This window comes from Drosophila novamexicana, unplaced genomic scaffold (genome assembly GCF_003285875.2).
Source record: "Drosophila novamexicana strain 15010-1031.04,08,12 unplaced genomic scaffold, DnovRS2.1 tig00004554-arrow-pilon, whole genome shotgun sequence".
In the NCBI taxonomy this organism is placed as follows: domain Eukaryota; kingdom Metazoa; phylum Arthropoda; class Insecta; order Diptera; family Drosophilidae; genus Drosophila; species Drosophila novamexicana.
The window spans coordinates 1,413,307-1,433,318 of NW_020825051.1; the positions used below are offsets into that span (position 1 = coordinate 1,413,307).

Genomic DNA, 20,012 nt, shown 5'->3' on the forward strand with positions numbered 1-20,012 from the left:
CACAGACAAAGGAACAGGTGCTGCGTGTGCGGTGGAAAATTTAAGCCTCATAAAACTCTCATCTAATAACTTACTTGTTTCAACGCTTTTAACTGTGTCTGGCTTAGCTTTCTTATGCTTAACTGTTTTTTGAACTGTATCTTTAGTGTCATCTTGAGTAGATATTTCATCTTGTGCGCTTGGTGTAATTTGTGCAGTGGCTGTGTCCTCGGGGTGTGCAATTTGAGTTGGTGTATCTTCAGTTACGTCTTTAGTCTCAGAAACAGTCTCTTCCGTTGGTTCGTCTTGTCTTTGTTCCCCTACGTCAGCTGGTTTTGGTCTAGGTTTTTTGGTCTTTTTAGGTAAGGGCGAGTCAAGATCTGCAATTGGGGTTTTGGGCACGCCAGGCTTTGCCGGCTCTGTCACACTTTCTGTTGGGGCTTTGTCTTTCGGTTTTTCTGGCATTTCAACTTTTTCATACACTTCCTTTTCAGTCTTTGGTAGTTCTTCCTCTAAAAGTTTCTTAACATATTCATCCAAATCATCTTTTTTAACCTTCTTTACTGATTTCTTAGGCTTCGGTTTGGCCTTTGGTTTCTCTTCTTCCGCACTCTCCGGCTGAGTTTCAATAGACTCAACTGGCACGGCTTCGGGTTCCTCGTCAACGATAACAGTCACGGTATCACTGCCTTCGCTTTCAATTGTTGTTATCTTGAAAGTGGTTTCTTCCTCGGGACCCTTTTTCTTTAAAACTCGCTTAGTAGTTTTCTCTTGAACTGGATGGCCCTCGTCAGTGACTGTTTCTGTAATTTTCACATCCACCGGTTGAACTTCCACTACTTCGACTACTTTTGGCTTTTCATGTTCTTCCTCTTCAATAACCGTAATTTCAGCCAATGGTTCTGGTAAAGATTCCTCTTTCTTTGGCAACTCTTTCGGCTTAGACCTTTTGTCCTTCTTTGGTTTCTCGGTTGGAGATTCATCTGTCACTGTTACAGGCGTTGTTTCGGTAGGTTTTTCTTTGGGTATTGGCTCGAACTCAATTTTCTCATATTTTTCCAATTCAGTTTTAGGAGTCTCCATGTCTATAAGTTTTTGTATATAGTCATGAATATCATCCTTTTTAACTTTCTTTAATTTCTTTTTCGGTTCTTTGGCCTTTTCTTCCTCATGTGGTTGTACCGGTTCGTACTCAACAATTGTAATTTCCGCGTTAGGCTGATCATCAGTAACGACCTCAATTATTTCAATAACATCATCAGTTTCTCCCTTTGGACGTTTAATCTTATGTTTTGTTGTAACTACCTTATGGACCTCGCCAGCATCATCTGTGGTTACTTCCTCTTTTGTTTCACTTTCGATCATTTCTATAGTTAAAGGAAGGTCTTCGAGTTGAATGTGACTTTCCTTAACAGAAATTTCGTAAGTTGGTTCCTCTGGTTGAACTTGTTTATTCTTAACCTCCTTTGGCTTCTTTTCCATTTTGTCCTTTGGCTTAGATTCTTCTTCTGTGAAAATGACACTGTATTCTTTCTCAATTGGCTTTTCAATATCAAACTCCTTTTCCACAATCTCCAAAGGCTTCACATCAGTTTCTCTCTCAGGTCGTTCTTCAATAACTTTAATCTTTTGCTTAGGAGATTTCTTTTTCTTTTCAGGTATACTATGGTCTTGGGGTACTTCACCTTCTTTATCAGACTCCACGGTGGCAGATACTTCCACTACATCCACGGGGAATTCTTCAGTTGGTTCTTCCGTTGGTAAGCTCTCTAAAACTTCCACGTTTTCTGTTGGCGTTGATTTCTCTTCCAATGACGGCATTTTTTCCTTCTTTTTAATCTTCTTTGGTTTTTCAGGTATTTTCTGAGAAGCCGTTTCCTCCGTAACATCAACAATGTCAGATGGCTGTTCTCGTGGTACATCTTCTTCAATAACTGTTTTAATGAAATCATCAACATCATCCTTTTTAATCTTTTTGGTTTTCCTTTGCTTAACAGTAACTTCCTTCTGATCTTCGGTTTCGTTTGGACTTGATGTTACTATAGTAATTTCGGATTCATCAGTATCTTTATCATAAACAACTGTTATGTCGTGAATTATCTCTTCCGGACCCTTTTTGTGTTTTATTTTCTTTGTTTTTACTTCCTTTATTTTAATTTCCCCTTCACTATCCGGAATCGGCTTATTTTCAACAAGTTCTTCAAGAACTGTAACTTCAAAGGATTTTTCTTTGGGTATTGGTGCTATAAATTCTTTAACAGTAACCATCAATTGTGATTCTTCCAACGGACTTTCCAATGGATGTGTTTCATATTCGGGAGCTTCTACAATTGATACTTCAGGGGCATCCTTAACTTCTTCTTCTGTAATTTTGATCTTTTTCACAGGCTTCTTCTTTTTCATTTTGACTGGTTCATCGAAATCAATTTTTTCGTACTTCTCTAATTCTGACTTCGGAATATCCTGTTCAATAAGTTTTTGTATATACTCATGTAAATCATCCTTTGGAACCTTTTTGGTCTTTTTAACCTTCTTTGGCTTCTCTTCTTGAGGAATTTCTTCAACTTCTTTTTCGGCTTCTTCAGTAGTCACTGTGACTTCATATTCAGGCAGCCCGTCCTTGACAGTTTCGACAATTTCTATGATTTCTTCCTTAGGACCAACTTGCTTTCTGATCTTTCGCTTACTAACAACTTTCTTTTCGGTTGCACTCTTTTCATCCTGTTCTTCAACTACATCTGGTATAGTTTCGATCTCTTCTATATGGAAAACTGGTTCCTCTTTTGGCTGTACATCCTCTGATTCCAGGTTCACACTTTCAGTCTCTGTTAACTCATTCGCCGCTGTTTCCTCTGTTGATACCTTTATCAAATAGTCTGGATGTTTCTCATACTCAATTTCATTAACTGGCTTTGACTTTATCGGCTTCTTCGGTGTTTTAGGTTTCTTTTCATCTGTAGTAACATTTTCGCTAACGCCTATGGTAAAATCAGTGGGTTCGATTGGGACTTCACGTTCTGTCTCATCTGACATTTCAGGAACATCCTTAGGTTTTTCAAATTCTTCGGCCAAAATTTCTTCGGTCTCTTTGAATTTATAGTCCTTTGGAGGTTTTTTAGTCTTTACCTTTTTCTTTTCGGTAATTTCCTTTACTTCGTCCTCAATTGCTACAAGGGGCAATTCTTGCACAAAATCATCAATAACATTGATAACATATTCATGTACATCTTCCTTATTTAGTTTTTTAGTCTTCCTTACTACTTTCTGTTCAACAGTTGGGGCTTCTTCCGGAATGGATGACTTATTTTCCGTAAGCTCTACGATAGTTACTTCTGCCATGGGTTGATCATCGCTAGTAGTTTCAGTTATCTCAAAGATGCTTTGCTTGGAACCCTTCCTATGAGTAACCTTACGCTTCTTCACAGAAACTTCTTTCAAAACACCGTCTTCTGTAGGCTGCTGTATAATTTCAGTGGATTCAGATATTTCATCTAAAACTACCGGAACTTTTTCTATCTTTTTCTTTTTCTGTGACTTCTCTAGCTTAGGTACGGTTGTCGGCTCGTCAGTTATGTCATCAGGGCTTTGTGTTGGTTCTAAAATCTCGTCCAAAACATTTGCCAAATATTTTACGGGCTCTTCATTCTCAGAAGTCTCATCTTCAGGTTTGTCTAAGATAACCAATTGTTTATCTTCCTCTATAAGCTCTGGTTCTATTTCCGTAACATCAAACTCATGAACGGTAACGGGAACACTATCAATTATTTCCACGCTCTTTTTATGATGGGTTTTTACTTTTTTCTTCGGCTTGGGCTTCGATTCAATTTCAGTGGGCTCATATTGCTCTAGATCTGTTTTTGTAATTTCTTGCTCAATAAGTTCCTGAATATATTTATCTAAATCATCCTTTACGGCCTTCTTCTTTTTCAATTTTTGAACTATCTTAACTGGCTGATCTCTATCTACATTGCTTGTTTCGTCTACAGGTATTTCAAAGGTAGTTACTTCAATATCAGCGTCTGGTTTGTTCTCTTGATAGGTTTCGGTTATTTCTATCAAGTACTCCTTGGGTCCGTCTTTTTTCTTCAGCTTCTTCGTAGTTTTTACCTGCTTAACTTCATCTCCTTCTTCGTTGACAATATCTTCGATAATGGTTTCAGGAGCAAGTTCTTCAATACGAATTGTGTGATCTTCAGATTTCTTTCTGGGTTTCTTGGGCTTTATAGATTTTGTTTTAAGCTTGGGAATTTTGTCTTCAGTATCATCCTCTTTTAGGAGAATTTCCTCAACTTGAGGGAACGTATCTATTGGCTGTGTAAACTCTTCGACTACATTAATCACATAGTTGTCCACGTCTTCGCGCTTAAGTTTCTTTGGCATTTTGATTGGTGCCTTCCGTTTCGTAAGTGGTTCAACTGTATCACTCGGCCTTTCATCTTCTGTAATATCAATGATGGTAACTTCAGCCAAAGGCTCTTCATTATTTGATGTCTCTGTTATTTCAAAAACATGTTCCTTTGGACCTTGCTTGCGAACGATCTTGCGCTTCTTTACTTGAACTTCTTTTGTTGTGCCATCGTCTTCAACTATCTTAGTAACTTCTACAGTTTCCCCAATGTCTTCAATATTGACTGGTTCTTCGTCGACCACCACCACCTTTGATTTCCTATCTTTCTTCGGCTTACGTTTAGGCTGTTCGTCTTTTACCTCTATTTCGAAATCTTCTATCTGTGTTTTTGGGGTTACATCATCCTCAATTTCTGTAATGGTTTCGGGAACTAGCTCTGCATCTGGCTCGAACTCTTGAATGGTAAATTCATGTACAGTATGTGGAATACCATCAACTATTTCGGTGGTTTTCTTATGGTGTTTCTTTATCTTCTTCGGTTTCTTTGACTCCGGGGTTGACTCCAATTCGGTTGTTTCGTAGACATCAAGCTCTGTTTTTGGAACTTCTTCTTCTATTAACTGTTGAATATAAGTGTCAATTTTTTCGTCTTTGGGTTTTTTCTTTTTCACAATTTTAATTTTGTGATCTTCAGGTGCTTGAGAGTCTGATTCTGGTGTTATTTCTATAGTCTGAATAACCAATTCTGCCTCGGGCTTATTTTCTTCGTAAGTTTCAACAACTTCGATTAGATATTCCTTTGGACCTTCCTTCTTTTTAAGTCTTCGCTTAGTTGTAACCCTTTCAACCTCTTCTCCTTGATCGTTAGTAACTTGTTCGGTTGTTGTTTCAGGTGCTAGTTCCTCAATACGAATTTTGTGTTCTGATATCGGGACAGGCATAGGCTGCTCAAGTTTATTTTTCGGCACCTTTTTCTTAGATTTAGGCGCTACTTCTATTATCTCAACTGAATATTCATCGTGCGACGATGATTTTGATGTTTCTACATCCTTACTAGAATATTCTTCTCCCTCAGTGCTGTCTTCACCCTGAACTGGCTGCTCTTCAATTACTGTAACCTTTTTCGACTTAGCTGCTTTCTTCTTTTTATCCTTTGGCTTGCTTGTTGGACTGTCAACCGATTCCTTTTCTGGCTTAACATCATCTTCGGTAACATCATCAACTACTGTAGTTTTAAAACTTGTGATATCTTCATCTTCTAAAGGTTCCACTTCTGCCATAGGGGACATGTCCTCAGAAATTTTGGCTAGAAGTTCTGTTGGGGCCTCATCAATAATGCTGACTATATATTCTTTGAGATTATCTTTTTTCACCTTTCTTATAGTTTTCTTTGGAGTTTCTGGTTGCTCTTCGATTGGTACATCAGTATTGTCTTTAACGATTTCAGTTGTTATAACAACAACCTCTGCTTCTGCATGATCATCGTCCGGTGCTATAGTTTCCACGATTTGTACTTCATACTGCTTGGAACCCTTTCTAGTTTTCACTTTGCGTTTCTTAATTATTTTATTTTCAGAGCTTTCAACATCTTCAATAGGTTGAGGGACGGTCTCAGTATATTTCTCCAATTCTATGATAGGGAGTGATTCACCGATGTTTGATATAATTTCGTCCAGGTCAAGGGCAGCTGCCTTAACTATCTCTTCCACGATTTGCTGTGGTATGGGCTGCGAGTCAATCGTGCTGATTGTAAACTCTTTGTGATCAGTAACACTTTCCGGTTCAGTTACTGATTCATCTTCAAGTTTTGGTTGAGATTTGGGTTTCTTGACCTTAGGTTTCTTAATTGGTTCTTCCTGTATGATACCCACTTCAAAAGCTTCACCTTCATCGATATGGGCCTTAGGTTGTTTGATCTTCTGCTTCTTTGGTTTCTTCGGCTTGGAATCTATTTCAGTTTTTTCATACTTCTCAAGTTCAGTTATTGGAATCTCCGCATTTATCAGCTGCTGTATATACGCATCTAGATCAACCTTTTTCATTTTCTTAGTTCTTGGTTTTGGTCTTTCAATTGGCTTTTGAGTATCAGTTTCCTCTTCTGGTTCAGTTGATTTGATTGATATTTCGTAGAATGGCTCCTCGCCGGATGAAGGAACAGTTTCAACAATTTCTAGAACCTCTTCTTTTTCTCCACGCTTATGCAAAATTCTACGCTTTTTAGTTTTTTGAGATACATTATTATCGGGAATCTCTTCAGGTTCCAGTTCAATCAACTTCACTTCGAAGAAATCAGTCATGGCGGTTTCATAGAATGCTTGATCAGGCTCATCCTTAAGCTCTGTGATAAAGTCATCCAACTCCTCTTTATTCATACGCTTAACTTTTTTTTTGATTATCTTCTTTTCCTTTGGCTGATACTCATTAGTCTCTGAACTAGTTACGGTAACTTCATACTGCTTATCATTGCTATTAAGTGGAGAAATTTCAACTATCTCAACGACATTTTCTTCCAATTCTGTTTTAAGCTTTAATTTACGTTTCTTCTTGGGTTCTTTTTCAGGTCGGTTAGCATCACTTAATTCCTCTAGCATTTCCTTGGGCTCTAATTCAGTGACCTCAAATTTGAAGAACGGTTTGCTTTCTTTTTCTTCATTGTCGTCAACACTCAAAAGGGGCTCGAAACCAATTGTCTTTTCCAAAATCTGAGAAGGAATTGGTGTAATCTTTTCTGTTGGCTCTGTAAACGCTTCCACTACATTAATCACATAGCTGTCCACGTCTTCGCGCTTAAGTTTCTTTGGCATTTTGATTGGTGCCTTCCGTTTCGTAAGTGGTTCAACTGTATCACTCGGCCTTTCATCTTCTGTAATATCAATGATGGTAACTTCAGCCAAAGGCTCTTCATTATTTGATGTCTCTGTTATTTCAAAAACATGTTCCTTTGGACCTTGCTTGCGAACGATCTTGCGCTTCTTTACTTGAACTTCTTTTGTTGTGCCATCGTCTTCAACTATCTTAGTAACTTCTACAGTTTCCCCAATGTCTTCAATATTGACTGGTTCTTCGTCGACCACCACCACCTTTGATTTCCTATCTTTCTTCGGCTTACGTTTAGGCTGTTCGTCTTTTACCTCTATTTCGAAATCTTCTATCTGTGTTTTTGGGGTTACATCATCCTCGATTTCTGTAATGGTTTCGGGAACTAGCTCTGCATCTGGCTCGAACTCTTGAATGGTAAATTCATGTACAGTATGTGGAATACCATCAACTATTTCGGTGGTTTTCTTATGGTGTTTCTTTATCTTCTTCGGTTTCTTTGACTCCGGGGTTGACTCCAATTCGGTTGTTTCGTAGACATCAAGCTCTGTTTTTGGAACTTCTTCTTCTTCCAATAACTGTTGAATATAAGTGTCAATTTTTTCGTCTTTGGGTTTTTTCTTTTTCACAATTTTAATTTTGTGATCTTCAGGTGCTTGAGTGTCTGATTCTGGTGTTATTTCTATAGTCTGAATAACCAATTCTGCCTCGGGCTTATTTTCTTCGTAAGTTTCAACAACTTCGATTAGATATTCCTTTGGACCTTCCTTCTTTTTAAGTCTTCGCTTAGTTGTAACCCTTTCAACCTCTTCTCCTTGTTCGTTAGTAACTTGTTCGGTTGTTGTTTCAGGAGCAAGCTCCTCAATACAAATGGTCTGTTCCGAAATCGGAGAAGGAATCAGTGCAATCTCTTCTATTGGCTGTGTAAACTCTTCGACTACATTAATCACATAGCTGTCCACGTCTTCGCGCTTAAGTTTCTTTGGCATTTTGATTGGTGCCTTCCGTTTCGTAAGTGGTTCAACTGTATCACTCGGCCTTTCATCTTCTGTAATATCAATGATGGTAACTTCAGCCAAAGGCTCTTCATTATTTGATGTCTCTGTTATTTCAAAAACATGTTCCTTTGGACCTTGCTTGCGAACGATCTTACGCTTCTTTACTTGAACTTCTTTTGTTGTGCCATCGTCTTCAACTATCTTAGTAACTTCTACAGTTTCCCCAATGTCTTCAATATTGACTGGTTCTTCGTCGACCACCACCACCTTTGATTTCCTGTCTTTCTTCGGCTTACGTTTAGGCTGTTCGTCTTTTACCTCTATTTCGAAATCTTCTATCTGTGTTTTTGGGGTTACATCATCCTCAATTTCTGTAATGGTTTCGGGAACTAGCTCTGCATCTGGCTCGAACTCTTGAATGGTAAATTCATGTACAGTATGTGGAATACCATCAACTATTTCGGTGGTTTTCTTATGGTGTTTCTTTATCTTCTTCGGTTTCTTTGACTCCGGGGTTGACTCCAATTCGGTTGTTTCGTAGACATCAAGCTCTGTTTTTGGAACTTCTTCTTCTATTAACTGTTGAATATAAGTGTCAATTTTTTCGTCTTTGGGTTTTTTCTTTTTCACAATTTTAATTTTGTGATCTTCAGGTGCTTGAGAGTCTGATTCTGGTGTTATTTCTATAGTCTGAATAACCAATTCTGCCTCGGGCTTATTTTCTTCGTAAGTTTCAACAACTTCGATTAGATATTCCTTTGGACCTTCCTTCTTTTTAAGTCTTCGCTTAGTTGTAACCCTTTCAACCTCTTCTCCTTGATCGTTAGTAACTTGTTCGGTTGTTGTTTCAGGTGCTAGTTCCTCAATACGAATTTTGTGTTCTGATATCGGGACAGGCATAGGCTGCTCAAGTTTATTTTTCGGCACCTTTTTCTTAGATTTAGGCGCTACTTCTGTTATCTCAACTGAATATTCATCGTGCGACGATGATTTTGATGTTTCTACATCCTTACTAGGATATTCTTCTCCCTCAGTGCTGTCTTCACCCTGAACTGGCTGCTCTTCAATTACTGTAACCTTTTTCGACTTAGCTGCTTTCTTCTTTTTATCCTTTGGCTTGCTTGTTGGACTGTCAACCGATTCCTTTTCTGGCTTAACATCATCTTCGGTAACATCATTAACTACTGTAGTTTTAAAACTTGTGATATCTTCATCTTCTAAAGGTTCCACTTCTGCCATAGGGGACATGTCCTCAGAAATTTTGGCTAGAAGTTCTGTTGAGGCCTCATCAATAATGCTGACTATATATTCTTTGAGATTATCTTTTTTCACCTTTCTTATAGTTTTCTTTGGAGTTTCTGGTTGCTCTTCGATTGGTACATCAGTATTGTCTTTAACGATTTCAGTTGTTATAACAACAACCTCTGCTTCTGCATGATCATCGTCCGGTGCTATAGTTTCCACGATTTGTACTTCATACTGCTTGGAACCCTTTCTAGTTTTCACTTTGCGTTTCTTAATTATTTTATTTTCAGAGCTTTCAACATCTTCAATAGGTTGAGGGACGGTCTCAGTATATTTCTCCAATTCTATGATAGGGAGTGATTCACCGATGTTTGATATAATTTCGTCCAGGTCAAGGGCAGCTGCCTTAACTATCTCTTCCACAATTTGCTCTGGAATGGGCTGCGAGTCAATCGTGCTGATTGTAAACTCTTTGTGATCAGTAACACTTTCCGGTTCAGTTACTGATTCATCTTCAAGTTTTGGTTGAGATTTGGGTTTCTTGACCTTAGGTTTCTTAATTGGTTCTTCCTGTATGATACCCACTTCAAAAGCTTCACCTTCATCGATATGGGCCTTAGGTTGTTTGATCTTCTGCTTCTTTGGTTTCTTCGGCTTGGAATCTATTTCAGTTTTTTCATACTTCTCAAGTTCAGTTATTGGAATCTCCGCATTTATCAGCTGCTGTATATACGCATCTAGATCAACCTTTTTCATTTTCTTAGTTCTTGGTTTTGGTCTTTCAATTGGCTTTTGAGTATCAGTTTCCTCTTCTGGTTCAGTTGATTTGATTGATATTTCGTAGAATGGCTCCTCGCCGGATGAAGGAACAGTTTCAACAATTTCTAGAACCTCTTCTTTTTCTCCACGCTTATGCAAAATTCTACGCTTTTTAGTTTTTTGAGATACATTATTATCGGGAATCTCTTCAGGTTCCAGTTCAATCAACTTCACTTCGAAGAAATCAGTCATGGCGGTTTCATAGAATGCTTGATCAGGCTCATCCTTAAGCTCTGTGATAAAGTCATCCAACTCCTCTTTATTCATACGCTTAACTTTTTTTTTGATTATCTTCTTTTCCTTTGGCTGATACTCATTAGTCTCTGAACTAGTTACGGTAACTTCATACTGCTTATCATTGCTATTAAGTGGAGAAATTTCAACTATCTCAACGACATTTTCTTCCAATTCTGTTTTAAGCTTTAATTTACGTTTCTTCTTGGGTTCTTTTTCAGGTCGGTTAGCATCACTTAATTCCTCTAGCATTTCCTTGGGCTCTAATTCAATGACCTCAAATTTGAAGAACGGTTTGCTTTCTTTTTCTTCATTGTCGTCATCACTTAAAAGGGGCTCGAAGCCAAGTTTATCATCGGTGTCACTTGATTTCCTTACCTTCTTTATCGTTTTCTTTTCTTTAGTTTTCTCTTTTGGTGTCTCAGCTACAACTTGATGTTTATCATCCAAATTTACTGGCTTCAATTCAACGGTTTCTTGTGAATCAACATTTCCTGGAAGTTTACCCTTACCAATCTTTAATTTTCTATATTCATCTTCGTTTTCATGTTTCTCCTTTTTACCTCGCTTATACTTTGGTTTTTCCTTAGTTTCATCTAACGGCTTGCTCGCATCTTCAAATGTTTCCAAATCCAATTCTTCTAGATCAGCTTTAACAGGCTTAGTATGCTTGAATTTCTTTGGACGCTTCTTCAATACTTCCTCTGCTTCTTCTATATTTCGAGAAAGCTCACCATTATCTCGCTTAGTTTCCATATCAATAACGGTATAAGGAAAGCAATACGGTGCGTAAGGTATAAACCTTATCCAACTCTTAAGTTTTTTATTTTTAAATGAGGCTTCGCTAGATCTTCTTTTCTTTTCTTCCTGTGGACGTTGTTTCGGAGTTTTGAGCTTGAGCATTTGCGGAAATTCGACCACTGAGCTTATTTCAATCATTTTGGGTTTCTTAACCTCAATTTTCTCAATTTTTATAGGAGTTAGCTTCATTGGTTTTATAGACGAGTCACGGCGCGCCCTTTGTGGATGTTCCATTTCAGTTCGTACATACGGCTGTAACACCGTTTTCGGTATTTCCTGGTGTATCAGGAACTGTATATAATCATCCATCTCATCCCTTTTCGTCTTTATCACCTTCTTCTTCTTTGGTTTATCTTTTTTCTCAGCTGGCCCTGGCCCTGGCCCTGGTTTCTCCTCCGTACTTTTCTCAACCTGAACATCATCTGGTATATTTTCAACACTTTCATAAGCAGGCTCCCCTGCGACCCCCTCAAGTTCCCCAGTCTCGTCAATCTGTTCAAATTGATGTGGTTGTGTCTTTTTCTGTTTGGGTTTTTTAACTTTGGTCTGTGTATGTACGGTGTTATTTGCACTTGCATCTTCGGGTTCTGTGATAGTGTACTCTTTGTTGTATTGGTCTGTTTGAGAAAAAATTATGTGTTTGTGTGTTAGCACTAAACTAATTTGTTAAAATTATATTTGCATTTTATATAATGCGTTAAAACACATCAACTTTGTAGTTTATAAAGTTAAGTGTTTAAGATGCTTGCATATAATGTTAACTTAAATCTTGATCAATGTCTGTAATGTACATATTACGCTTTGTTTAATGTACAAATACAACCTGAGTACATACAATGTACTAGAATACTTATGTAACTATAAGTTTTCTAGTCAATCTTGTTAGTAATTATTGTGCCAAAAGTGTTCAAACAGAATTTCGTGTTTTTGAGTGTAAATTTTATGTTTGTGTTACTAAATTTTTAGCTACTTTTTTCGCTTTGATTCATAACGTTTCAATCGCAATCTCAAATCATGTACCTGGACAAGTTAATTTTAATCTACCGAAGACGAATTCGAGAATTTTTGCTTAATTCTAGCAACATGTTTGTACTACGAGAATTGTTCGCCGTAATATGCATGTTTTTGTATGTATGTGAGTTAGAAAATATTTCAAGAAAATCACCTGTAGGCTCGCTGACTTCGACAATTTCAATATTTGATTGTGTAGTGTCTTCCGTAACGGGTTCAGTGTCACTTAGCATTTCCTCAACAACGATGCCTTCCTCTTGACAAACTCTTTTATTTTCAGTTTGAATTGTGGTTTCGCCATCTTCACTTTGTACAGATTTGAATGTGGTTATGTAAACTGGGTGTTCCGTTTCAGTGTGTTCGGGTTGTTGTTTATCCGCTGTGTTTATGTTTTGGTATGTATTTTGATTAATATGGAATGATTAGAAAAATTTGTTATTAACAGTCCAGATATGTAACTTAAGGTTAAACATTTTTTCAAAGATAACATTTTAATTTAATACTTAAGTTTCAGCGCATTAATTTAATAGAAAAAAAAGAAAGCGTTTTTAAGTGGCGGCGCCTCCCCTTTAATAATAAATTACTTATATAAAATGTATTTTGCGTATTCTTCATTTTTAACTCTCGTGTAAAATGTGGTGTAAGTATAGTGTTGTGATTTGTGTTCTTACCCCTCTGTTTGTGTGGCTTTGGTTTTTTGTGTTTAGGAAGTTGTTCATCATCAAGTTTACTAATATCAATAATGTCGGCAATGCTTTCATCACTAACAACGCGTATAAGTGAATAAGGCTCTTTGCCTTCTTCTTCAATAGTTTGTATTTGGTAATATTCTTCATCCTCAAGACCTTGTTTTTTGAATGTTCGAGTTTTGGTTTTCTTTTTTCTTGGCTTCTTATTATCTGCAATTTCCTCAGTATAAACAATTTCTTCTGGCAACTCCTCAATAGGAATGGGCAATGTAGACGTTTCATCGACTGGGACAATTTCAACATGCACAGTAGTTATTGGTTCCATATTTTCCTCTTCAACAGTATTAACTGTAGTGACTTCATCATGATTGTCATCAATTTTTGTTTTAAATGTTCTTGTCTTAACAATTTTCTTCTTCTTTGTTCCATCGGGAGAAACGACTTCCAGCTCAGTTACTTGTTCTGGTAACTCAACTGACTTATTATCAGTTTGAGTCGGCTCCGTAAATGGAAGTTCATTGACAGTTATTTTATAAATGGGCTCTCCTGAATCTTGTTCAGTAATATCAATTTCCGTCACTTCTTCTTTAAATTCGTCTTTAGGTTTCTTAATGACCCGCTTTTTAGATTTTATAACTTTTTGTAACCCATCTGCGTCAACAACTTCCGCATTAACGTCAATATCTGGTAAAACAACAACTTCTGTAAACTTTTCTTCCGGAAGATCTGGAAAAGGAGCTTGGTAATTCTCAACAGTAACCTTTGTCTGAATTGGTTTTTCATATTCATCGACAGTTTGAACTTTGGTAACTTCCATGTTTGAGCCTTGCACTTTTTTTATAATTTTAGTTTTAATTACCGTCTTGATTGGAGTACCATCATTCTTTTCAGATAGAATTACTGATTTTCTTTCCGGTAATTCAACAACAGTAACATCATCATCAGGCTTATGAACAACAATTCTTTTCCTTAAACTTATTTTTTCCCCAAATGGACTTTTGGCTTCTTCTATTGTTATTGTTGTTTCAGGCTTTTTATCTTCTTCAACCGTTTCAATTTTAGTGATTTCCTGTTTATCGCCCTGAGCCTTCTTAATGATACGTGTGCGTATCTTCTTCTTCTTAGGCTTGCCGTCTTCGGTTATTGTTTCAACCACACGCACCTCTTCTGGGAGCTCCTGGATTTGTTCAGGGTGTTCTTCTTCCACAGGAATCTCTTCCACTGTGACAGTTGTCTCGGGTTGCATGCCATCTTCTTCGATGGTTTCAATCTTGGTGACTTCTTGTTTGTCACCCTTAACCTTCTTGATAACACGTGTGCGGATCTTCTTCTTCTTAGGCTTGCCGTCTTCGGTTACTGTTTCAACCACACGCACCTCTTCTGGGAGCTCCTGGATTTGTTCAGGATGTTCTTCTTCCACAGGAATCTCTTTAACTGTGACAGTTGTCTCTGGTTGCCTGTCATCCTCTTCGATGGTTTCAATCTTGGTGACTTCTTGTTTGTCACCCTTAACCTTCTTGATAACACGTGTGCGTATCTTCTTCTTCCTAGGCTTGCCGTCTTCTGTTATTGTTTCAACAACACGAACCTCTTCCGGAAGCTCCTGGATTTGTTCAGGCTGCTCTTTTTCCATAGGAATCTCTTCAACTGTGACAGTTGTCTCGGGTTGCTTGTCATCTTCTTCGATGGTTTCAATCTTGGTGACTTCTTGTTTGTCACCCTTAACCTTCTTGATAACACGTGTGCGTATCTTCTTCTTCTTAGGCTTGCCGTCTTCGGTTACTGTTTCAACCACACGAACCTCCTCTGGAAGCTCCTGGATTTGTTCAGGCTGCTCCTCCTCCACAGGAATCTCTTCCACTGTGACAGTTGTCTCTGGTTGCTTGTCATCCTCTTCGATGGTTTCAATCTTGGTTACTTCTTGTTTATCGCCCTTAACCTTCTTGATAACACGTGTACGTATCTTCATCTTTTTAGGCTTGCCGTCTTCTGTTATTGTTTCAACAACACGAACCTCTTCCGGAAGCTCCTGGATTTGTTCAGGTTGTTCTTCTTCCACTGGAATCTCTTCCACAGTGACAGTTGTCTCGGGTTGTTTGTCATCCTCTTCGATGGTTTCAATCTTGGTGACTTCTTGTTTGTCACCCTTAACCTTCTTGATAACACGTGTGCGTATCTTCTTCTTCTTGGGCTTGCCGTCTTCGGTTACTGTTTCAATCATACGAACCTCCTCTGGCAGCTCCTGGATATGTTCAGGCTGCTCTTTTTCCACAGGAATTTCTTCAACTGTGACAGTTGTCTCTGTTGGCATGTCATCCTCTTCGATGGTTTCAATCTTGGTTACTTCTTGTTTGTCACCCTTAACCTTCTTGATAACACGTGTGCGTATCTTCTTCTTCTTAGGCTTGCCGTCTTCTGTTATTGTTTCAACCACACGAACCTCCTCTGGAAGCTCCTGGATTTGTTCAGGCTGCTCCTCCTCCACAGGAATCTCTTCCACTGTGACAGTTGTCTCTGGTTGCTTGTCATCCTCTTCGATGGTTTCAATCTTGGTGACTTCTTGTTTGTCACCCTTAACCTTCTTGATAACACGTGTACGTATCTTCTTCTTTTTAGGCTTGCCGTCTTCTGTTATTGCTTCAACCACACGAACCTCTTCCGGAAGCTCCTGGATTTGTTCAGGTTGTTCTTCTTCCACTGGAATCTCTTCCACAGTGACAGTTGTCTCGGGTTGTTTGTCATCCTCTTCGATGGTTTCAATCTTGGTGACTTCTTGTTTGTCACCCTTAACCTTCTTGATAACACGTGTGCGTATCTTCTTCTTCTTGGGCTTGCCGTCTTCGGTTACTGTTTCAATCATACGAACCTCCTCTGGCAGCTCCTGAATATGTTCAGGCTGCTCTTTTTCCACAAGAATTTCTTCAACTGTGACAGTTGTCTCTGTTGGCATGTCATCCTCTTCGATGGTTTCAATCTTGGTTACTTCTTGTTTGTCACCCTTAACCTTCTTGATAACACGTGTGCGTATCTTCTTCTTCTTAGGCTTGCCGTCTTCTGTTATTGTTTCAACAACACGAACCTCTTCTGGAAGCTCCTGGATTTGTTCAGGTTGTTCTTCTTCCACTGGAATCTCTTCCACAGTGACAGTTGTCTCTGGTTGCTTGTCATCCTCTTCGATGGTTTCAATCTTGGTGACTTCTTGTTTGTCGCCCTTAACCTTCTTGATAACACGTGTACGTATCTTCTTCTTTTTAGGCTTGCCGTCTTCTGTTATTGTTTCAACCACACGAACCTCTTCCGGAAGCTCCTGGATTTGTTCAGGTTGTTCTTCTTCCACAGGAATCTCTTCGACAGTGACAGTTGTCTCGGGTTGTTTGTCATCCTCTTCGATGGTTTCAATCTTGGTGACTCCTTGTTTGTCACCCTTAACCTTCTTGATAACACGTGTGCGTATCTTCTTCTTCTTGGGCTTGCCGTCTTCGGTTACTGTTTCAATCATGCGAACCTCCTCTGGCAGCTCCTGGATATGTTCAGGCTGCTCTTTTTCCACAGGAATTTCTTCAACTGTGACAGTTGTCTCTGTTGGCATGTCATCCTCTTCGATGGTTTCAATCTTGGTTACTTCTTGCTTGTCACCCTTAACCTTCTTGATAACCCGTGTGCGTATCTTCTTCTTCTTTGGCTTGCCGTCTTCTGTTATTGTTTCAACAACACGAACCTCTTCCGGAAGCTCCTGGATTTGTTCAGGTTGTTCATCTTCCACAGGAATCTCTTCCACTGTAACAGTTGTCTCGGGTTGTTTGTCATCCTCTTCGATGGTTTCAATCTTGGTGACTTCTTGCTTGTCACCCTTAACCTTCTTGATAACACGTGTGCGTATCTTTTTCTTTTTTGACTTGCCATCTTTGGTTACAGTTTCAATCACACGAACCTCCTCTGGAAGCTCCTGCATTTGTTCAGGCTGCTCTTCTTCCACAGGAATCTCTTCAACTGTGACAGTTGTCTCGGGTTGTTTGTCATCCTCTTCGATGGTTTCAATCTTGGTTACTTCTTGCTTGTCACCCTTAACCTTCTTGATAACACGTGTGCGTATCTTCTTCTTCTTAGGCTTGCCGTCTTCTGTTATTGTTTCAACAACACGAACCTCTTCCGGAAGCTCCTGGGTTTGTTCAGGCTGCTCCTCTTCCACAGGAATCTCTTCCACTGTGACAGTTGTCTCGGGTTGCTTGTCATCCTCTTCGATGGTTTCAATCTTGGTGACTTCTTGTTTGTCGCCCTTAACCTTCTTGATAATTCGTGTGCGTATCTTCTTCTTCCTAGGCTTGCCTTCTTCGGTTACTGTTTCAACCACACGAACCTCTTCCGGAAGCTCCTGGATTTGTTCAGGTTGTTCTTCTTCCACAGGAATCTCTTCAACTGTGACAGTTGTCTCGGGTTGTTTGTCATCCTCTTCGATGGTTTCAATCTTGGTTACTTCTTGCTTGTCACCCTTAACCTTCTTGATAACACATGTGCGTATCTTCTTCTTGGGCTTGCCGTCTTCTGTTATTGTTTCAACAACACGAACCTCTTCCGGAAGCTCCTGGGTTTGTTCAGGCTGCTCCTCTTCCACAGGAATCTCTTCCACTGTGACAGTTGTCTCGGGTTGTTTGTCATCCTCTTCGATGGTTTCAATCTTGGTGACTTCTTGTTTGTCGCCCTTAACCTTCTTGATAATTCGTGTGCGTATCTTCTTCTTCCTAGGCTTGCCGTCTTCTGTTATTGTTTCAACCACACGAACCTCTTCCGGAAGCTCCTGGATTTGTTCAGGTTGTTCTTCTTCCACAGGAATCTCTTCAACTGTGACAGTTGTCTCGGGTTGTTTGTCATCCTCTTCGATGGTTTCAATCTTGGTTACTTCTTGCTTGTCACCCTTAACCTTCTTGATAACACGTGTGCGTATCTTCTTCTTCTTAGGCTTGCCGTCTTCTGTTATTGTTTCAACAACACGAACCTCTTCCGGAAGCTCCTGGGTTTGTTCAGGTGGTTCATCTTCCACAGGAATCTCTTCCACTGTAACAGTTGTCTCGGGTTGTTTGTCATCCTCTTCGATGGTTTCAATCTTGGTGACTTCTTGCTTGTCACCCTTAACCTTCTTGATAACACGTGTGCGTATCTTTTTCTTTTTTGACTTGCCATCTTTGGTTACAGTTTCAATCACACGAACCTCCTCTGGAAGCTCCTGCATTTGTTCAGGCTGCTCTTCTTCCACAGGAATCTCTTCAACTGTGACAGTTGTCTCGGGTTGTTTGTCATCCTCCTCGATGGTTTCAATCTTGGTTACTTCTTGCTTGTCACCCTTAACCTTCTTGATAACACGTGTGCGTATCTTCTTCTTCTTAGGCTTGCCGTCTTCTGTTATTGTTTCAACAACACGAACCTCTTCCGGAAGCTCCTGGGTTTGTTCAGGCTGCTCCTCTTCCACAGGAATCTCTTCCACTGTGACAGTTGTCTCGGGTTGTTTGTCATCCTCTTCGATGGTTTCAATCTTGGTGACTTCTTGTTTGTCGCCCTTAACCTTCTTGATAATTCGTGTGCGTATCTTCTTCTTCCTAGGCTTGCCTTCTTCGGTTACTGTTTCAACCACACGAACCTCTTCCGGAAGCTCCTGGATTTGTTCAGGTTGTTCTTCTTCCACAGGAATCTCTTCAACTGTGACAGTTGTCTCTGGTTGCCTGTCATCCTCTTCGATGGTTTCAATCTTGGTGACTTCTTGTTTGTCACCCTTAACCTTCTTGATAACACGTGTGCGTATCTTCTTCTTCTTAGGCTTGCCGTCTTCTGTTATTGTTTCAACAACACGAACCTCTTCCGGAAGCTCCTGGGTTTGTTCAGGCTGCTCCTCTTCCACAGGAATCTCTTCCACTGTGACAGTTGTCTCGGGTTGTTTGTCATCCTCTTCGATGGTTTCAATCTTGGTGACTTCTTGTTTGTCGCCCTTAACCTTCTTGATAATTCGTGTGCGTATCTTCTTCTTCCTAGGCTTGCCTTCTTCGGTTACTGTTTCAACCACACGAACCTCTTCCGGAAGCTCCTGGATTTGTTCAGGTTGTTCTTCTTCCACAGGAATCTCTTCAACTGTGACAGTTGTCTCTGGTTGCTTGTCATCCTCTTCGATGGTTTCAATCTTGGTGACTTCTTGTTTGTCACCCTTAACCTTCTTGATAACACGTGTGCGTATCTTCTTCTTCTTAGGCTTGCCGTCTTCTGTTATTGTTTCAACAACACGAACATCTTCCGGAAGCTCCTGGGTTTGTTCAGGCTGCTCCTCTTCCACAGGAATCTCTTCCACTGTGACAGTTGTCTCGGGTTGTTTGTCATCCTCTTCGATGGTTTCAATCTTGGTGACTTCTTGTTTGTCGCCCTTAACCTTCTTGATAATTCGTGTGCGTATCTTCTTCTTCCTAGGCTTGCCTTCTTCGGTTACTGTTTCAACCACACGAACCTCTTCCGGAAGCTCCTGGATTTGTTCAGGTTGTTCTTCTTCCACAGGAATCTCTTCAACTGTGACAGTTGTCTCTGGTTGCTTGTCATCCTCTTCGATGGTTTCAATCTTGGTGACTTCTTGCTTGTCACCCTTAACCTTCTTGATAACACGTGTGCGTATCTTCTTCTTCTTAGGCTTGCCGTCTTCTGTTATTGTTTCAACAACACGAACATCTTCCGGAAGCTCCTGGATTTGTTCAGGTTGTTCTACTTCCACAGGAATCTCTTCCACAGTGACAGTTGTCTCGGGTTGTTTGTCATCCTCTTCGATGGTTTCAATCTTGGTGACTTCTTGTTTGTCACCCTTAACCTTCTTTATAACACGTGTACGTATCTTCTTCTTCTTAGGCTTGCCGTCTTCGGTTACTGTTTCAATCAAACGAACCTCCTCTGGAAGCTCCTGGATTTGTTCAGGTTGTTCTTCTTCCACAGGAATCTCTTCAACTGTGACAGTTGTCTCTGGTTGCTTGTCATCCTCTTCGATGGTTTCAATCTTGGTGACTTCTTGTTTGTCACCCTTAACCTTCTTGATGACACGTGTGCGTA

General features: G+C 39.6%; 1 protein-coding gene across 2 annotated transcripts in view; it reads right to left on the bottom strand.

The window, feature by feature from the left end:
* Positions 1–20,012, bottom strand: part of LOC115769331 (titin) — an 86,766-nt gene that overhangs the window by 13,116 nt on the left and 53,638 nt on the right. Inside the window, exons 23-25 of one of the 2 annotated variants that reach the window (XM_030714092.1) lie at positions 12,924–19,989; positions 12,407–12,631; positions 75–11,858 (exon numbers count right to left, since the gene is read on the bottom strand). In XM_030714092.1, coding sequence (XP_030569952.1) covers positions 75–11,858; positions 12,407–12,631; positions 12,924–19,989 — 19,075 coding nt within the window. The remainder of the gene's footprint in view (positions 1–74; positions 11,859–12,406; positions 12,632–12,923; positions 19,990–20,012) is intronic. The other variant, XM_030714091.1, reaches the window with a different exon arrangement.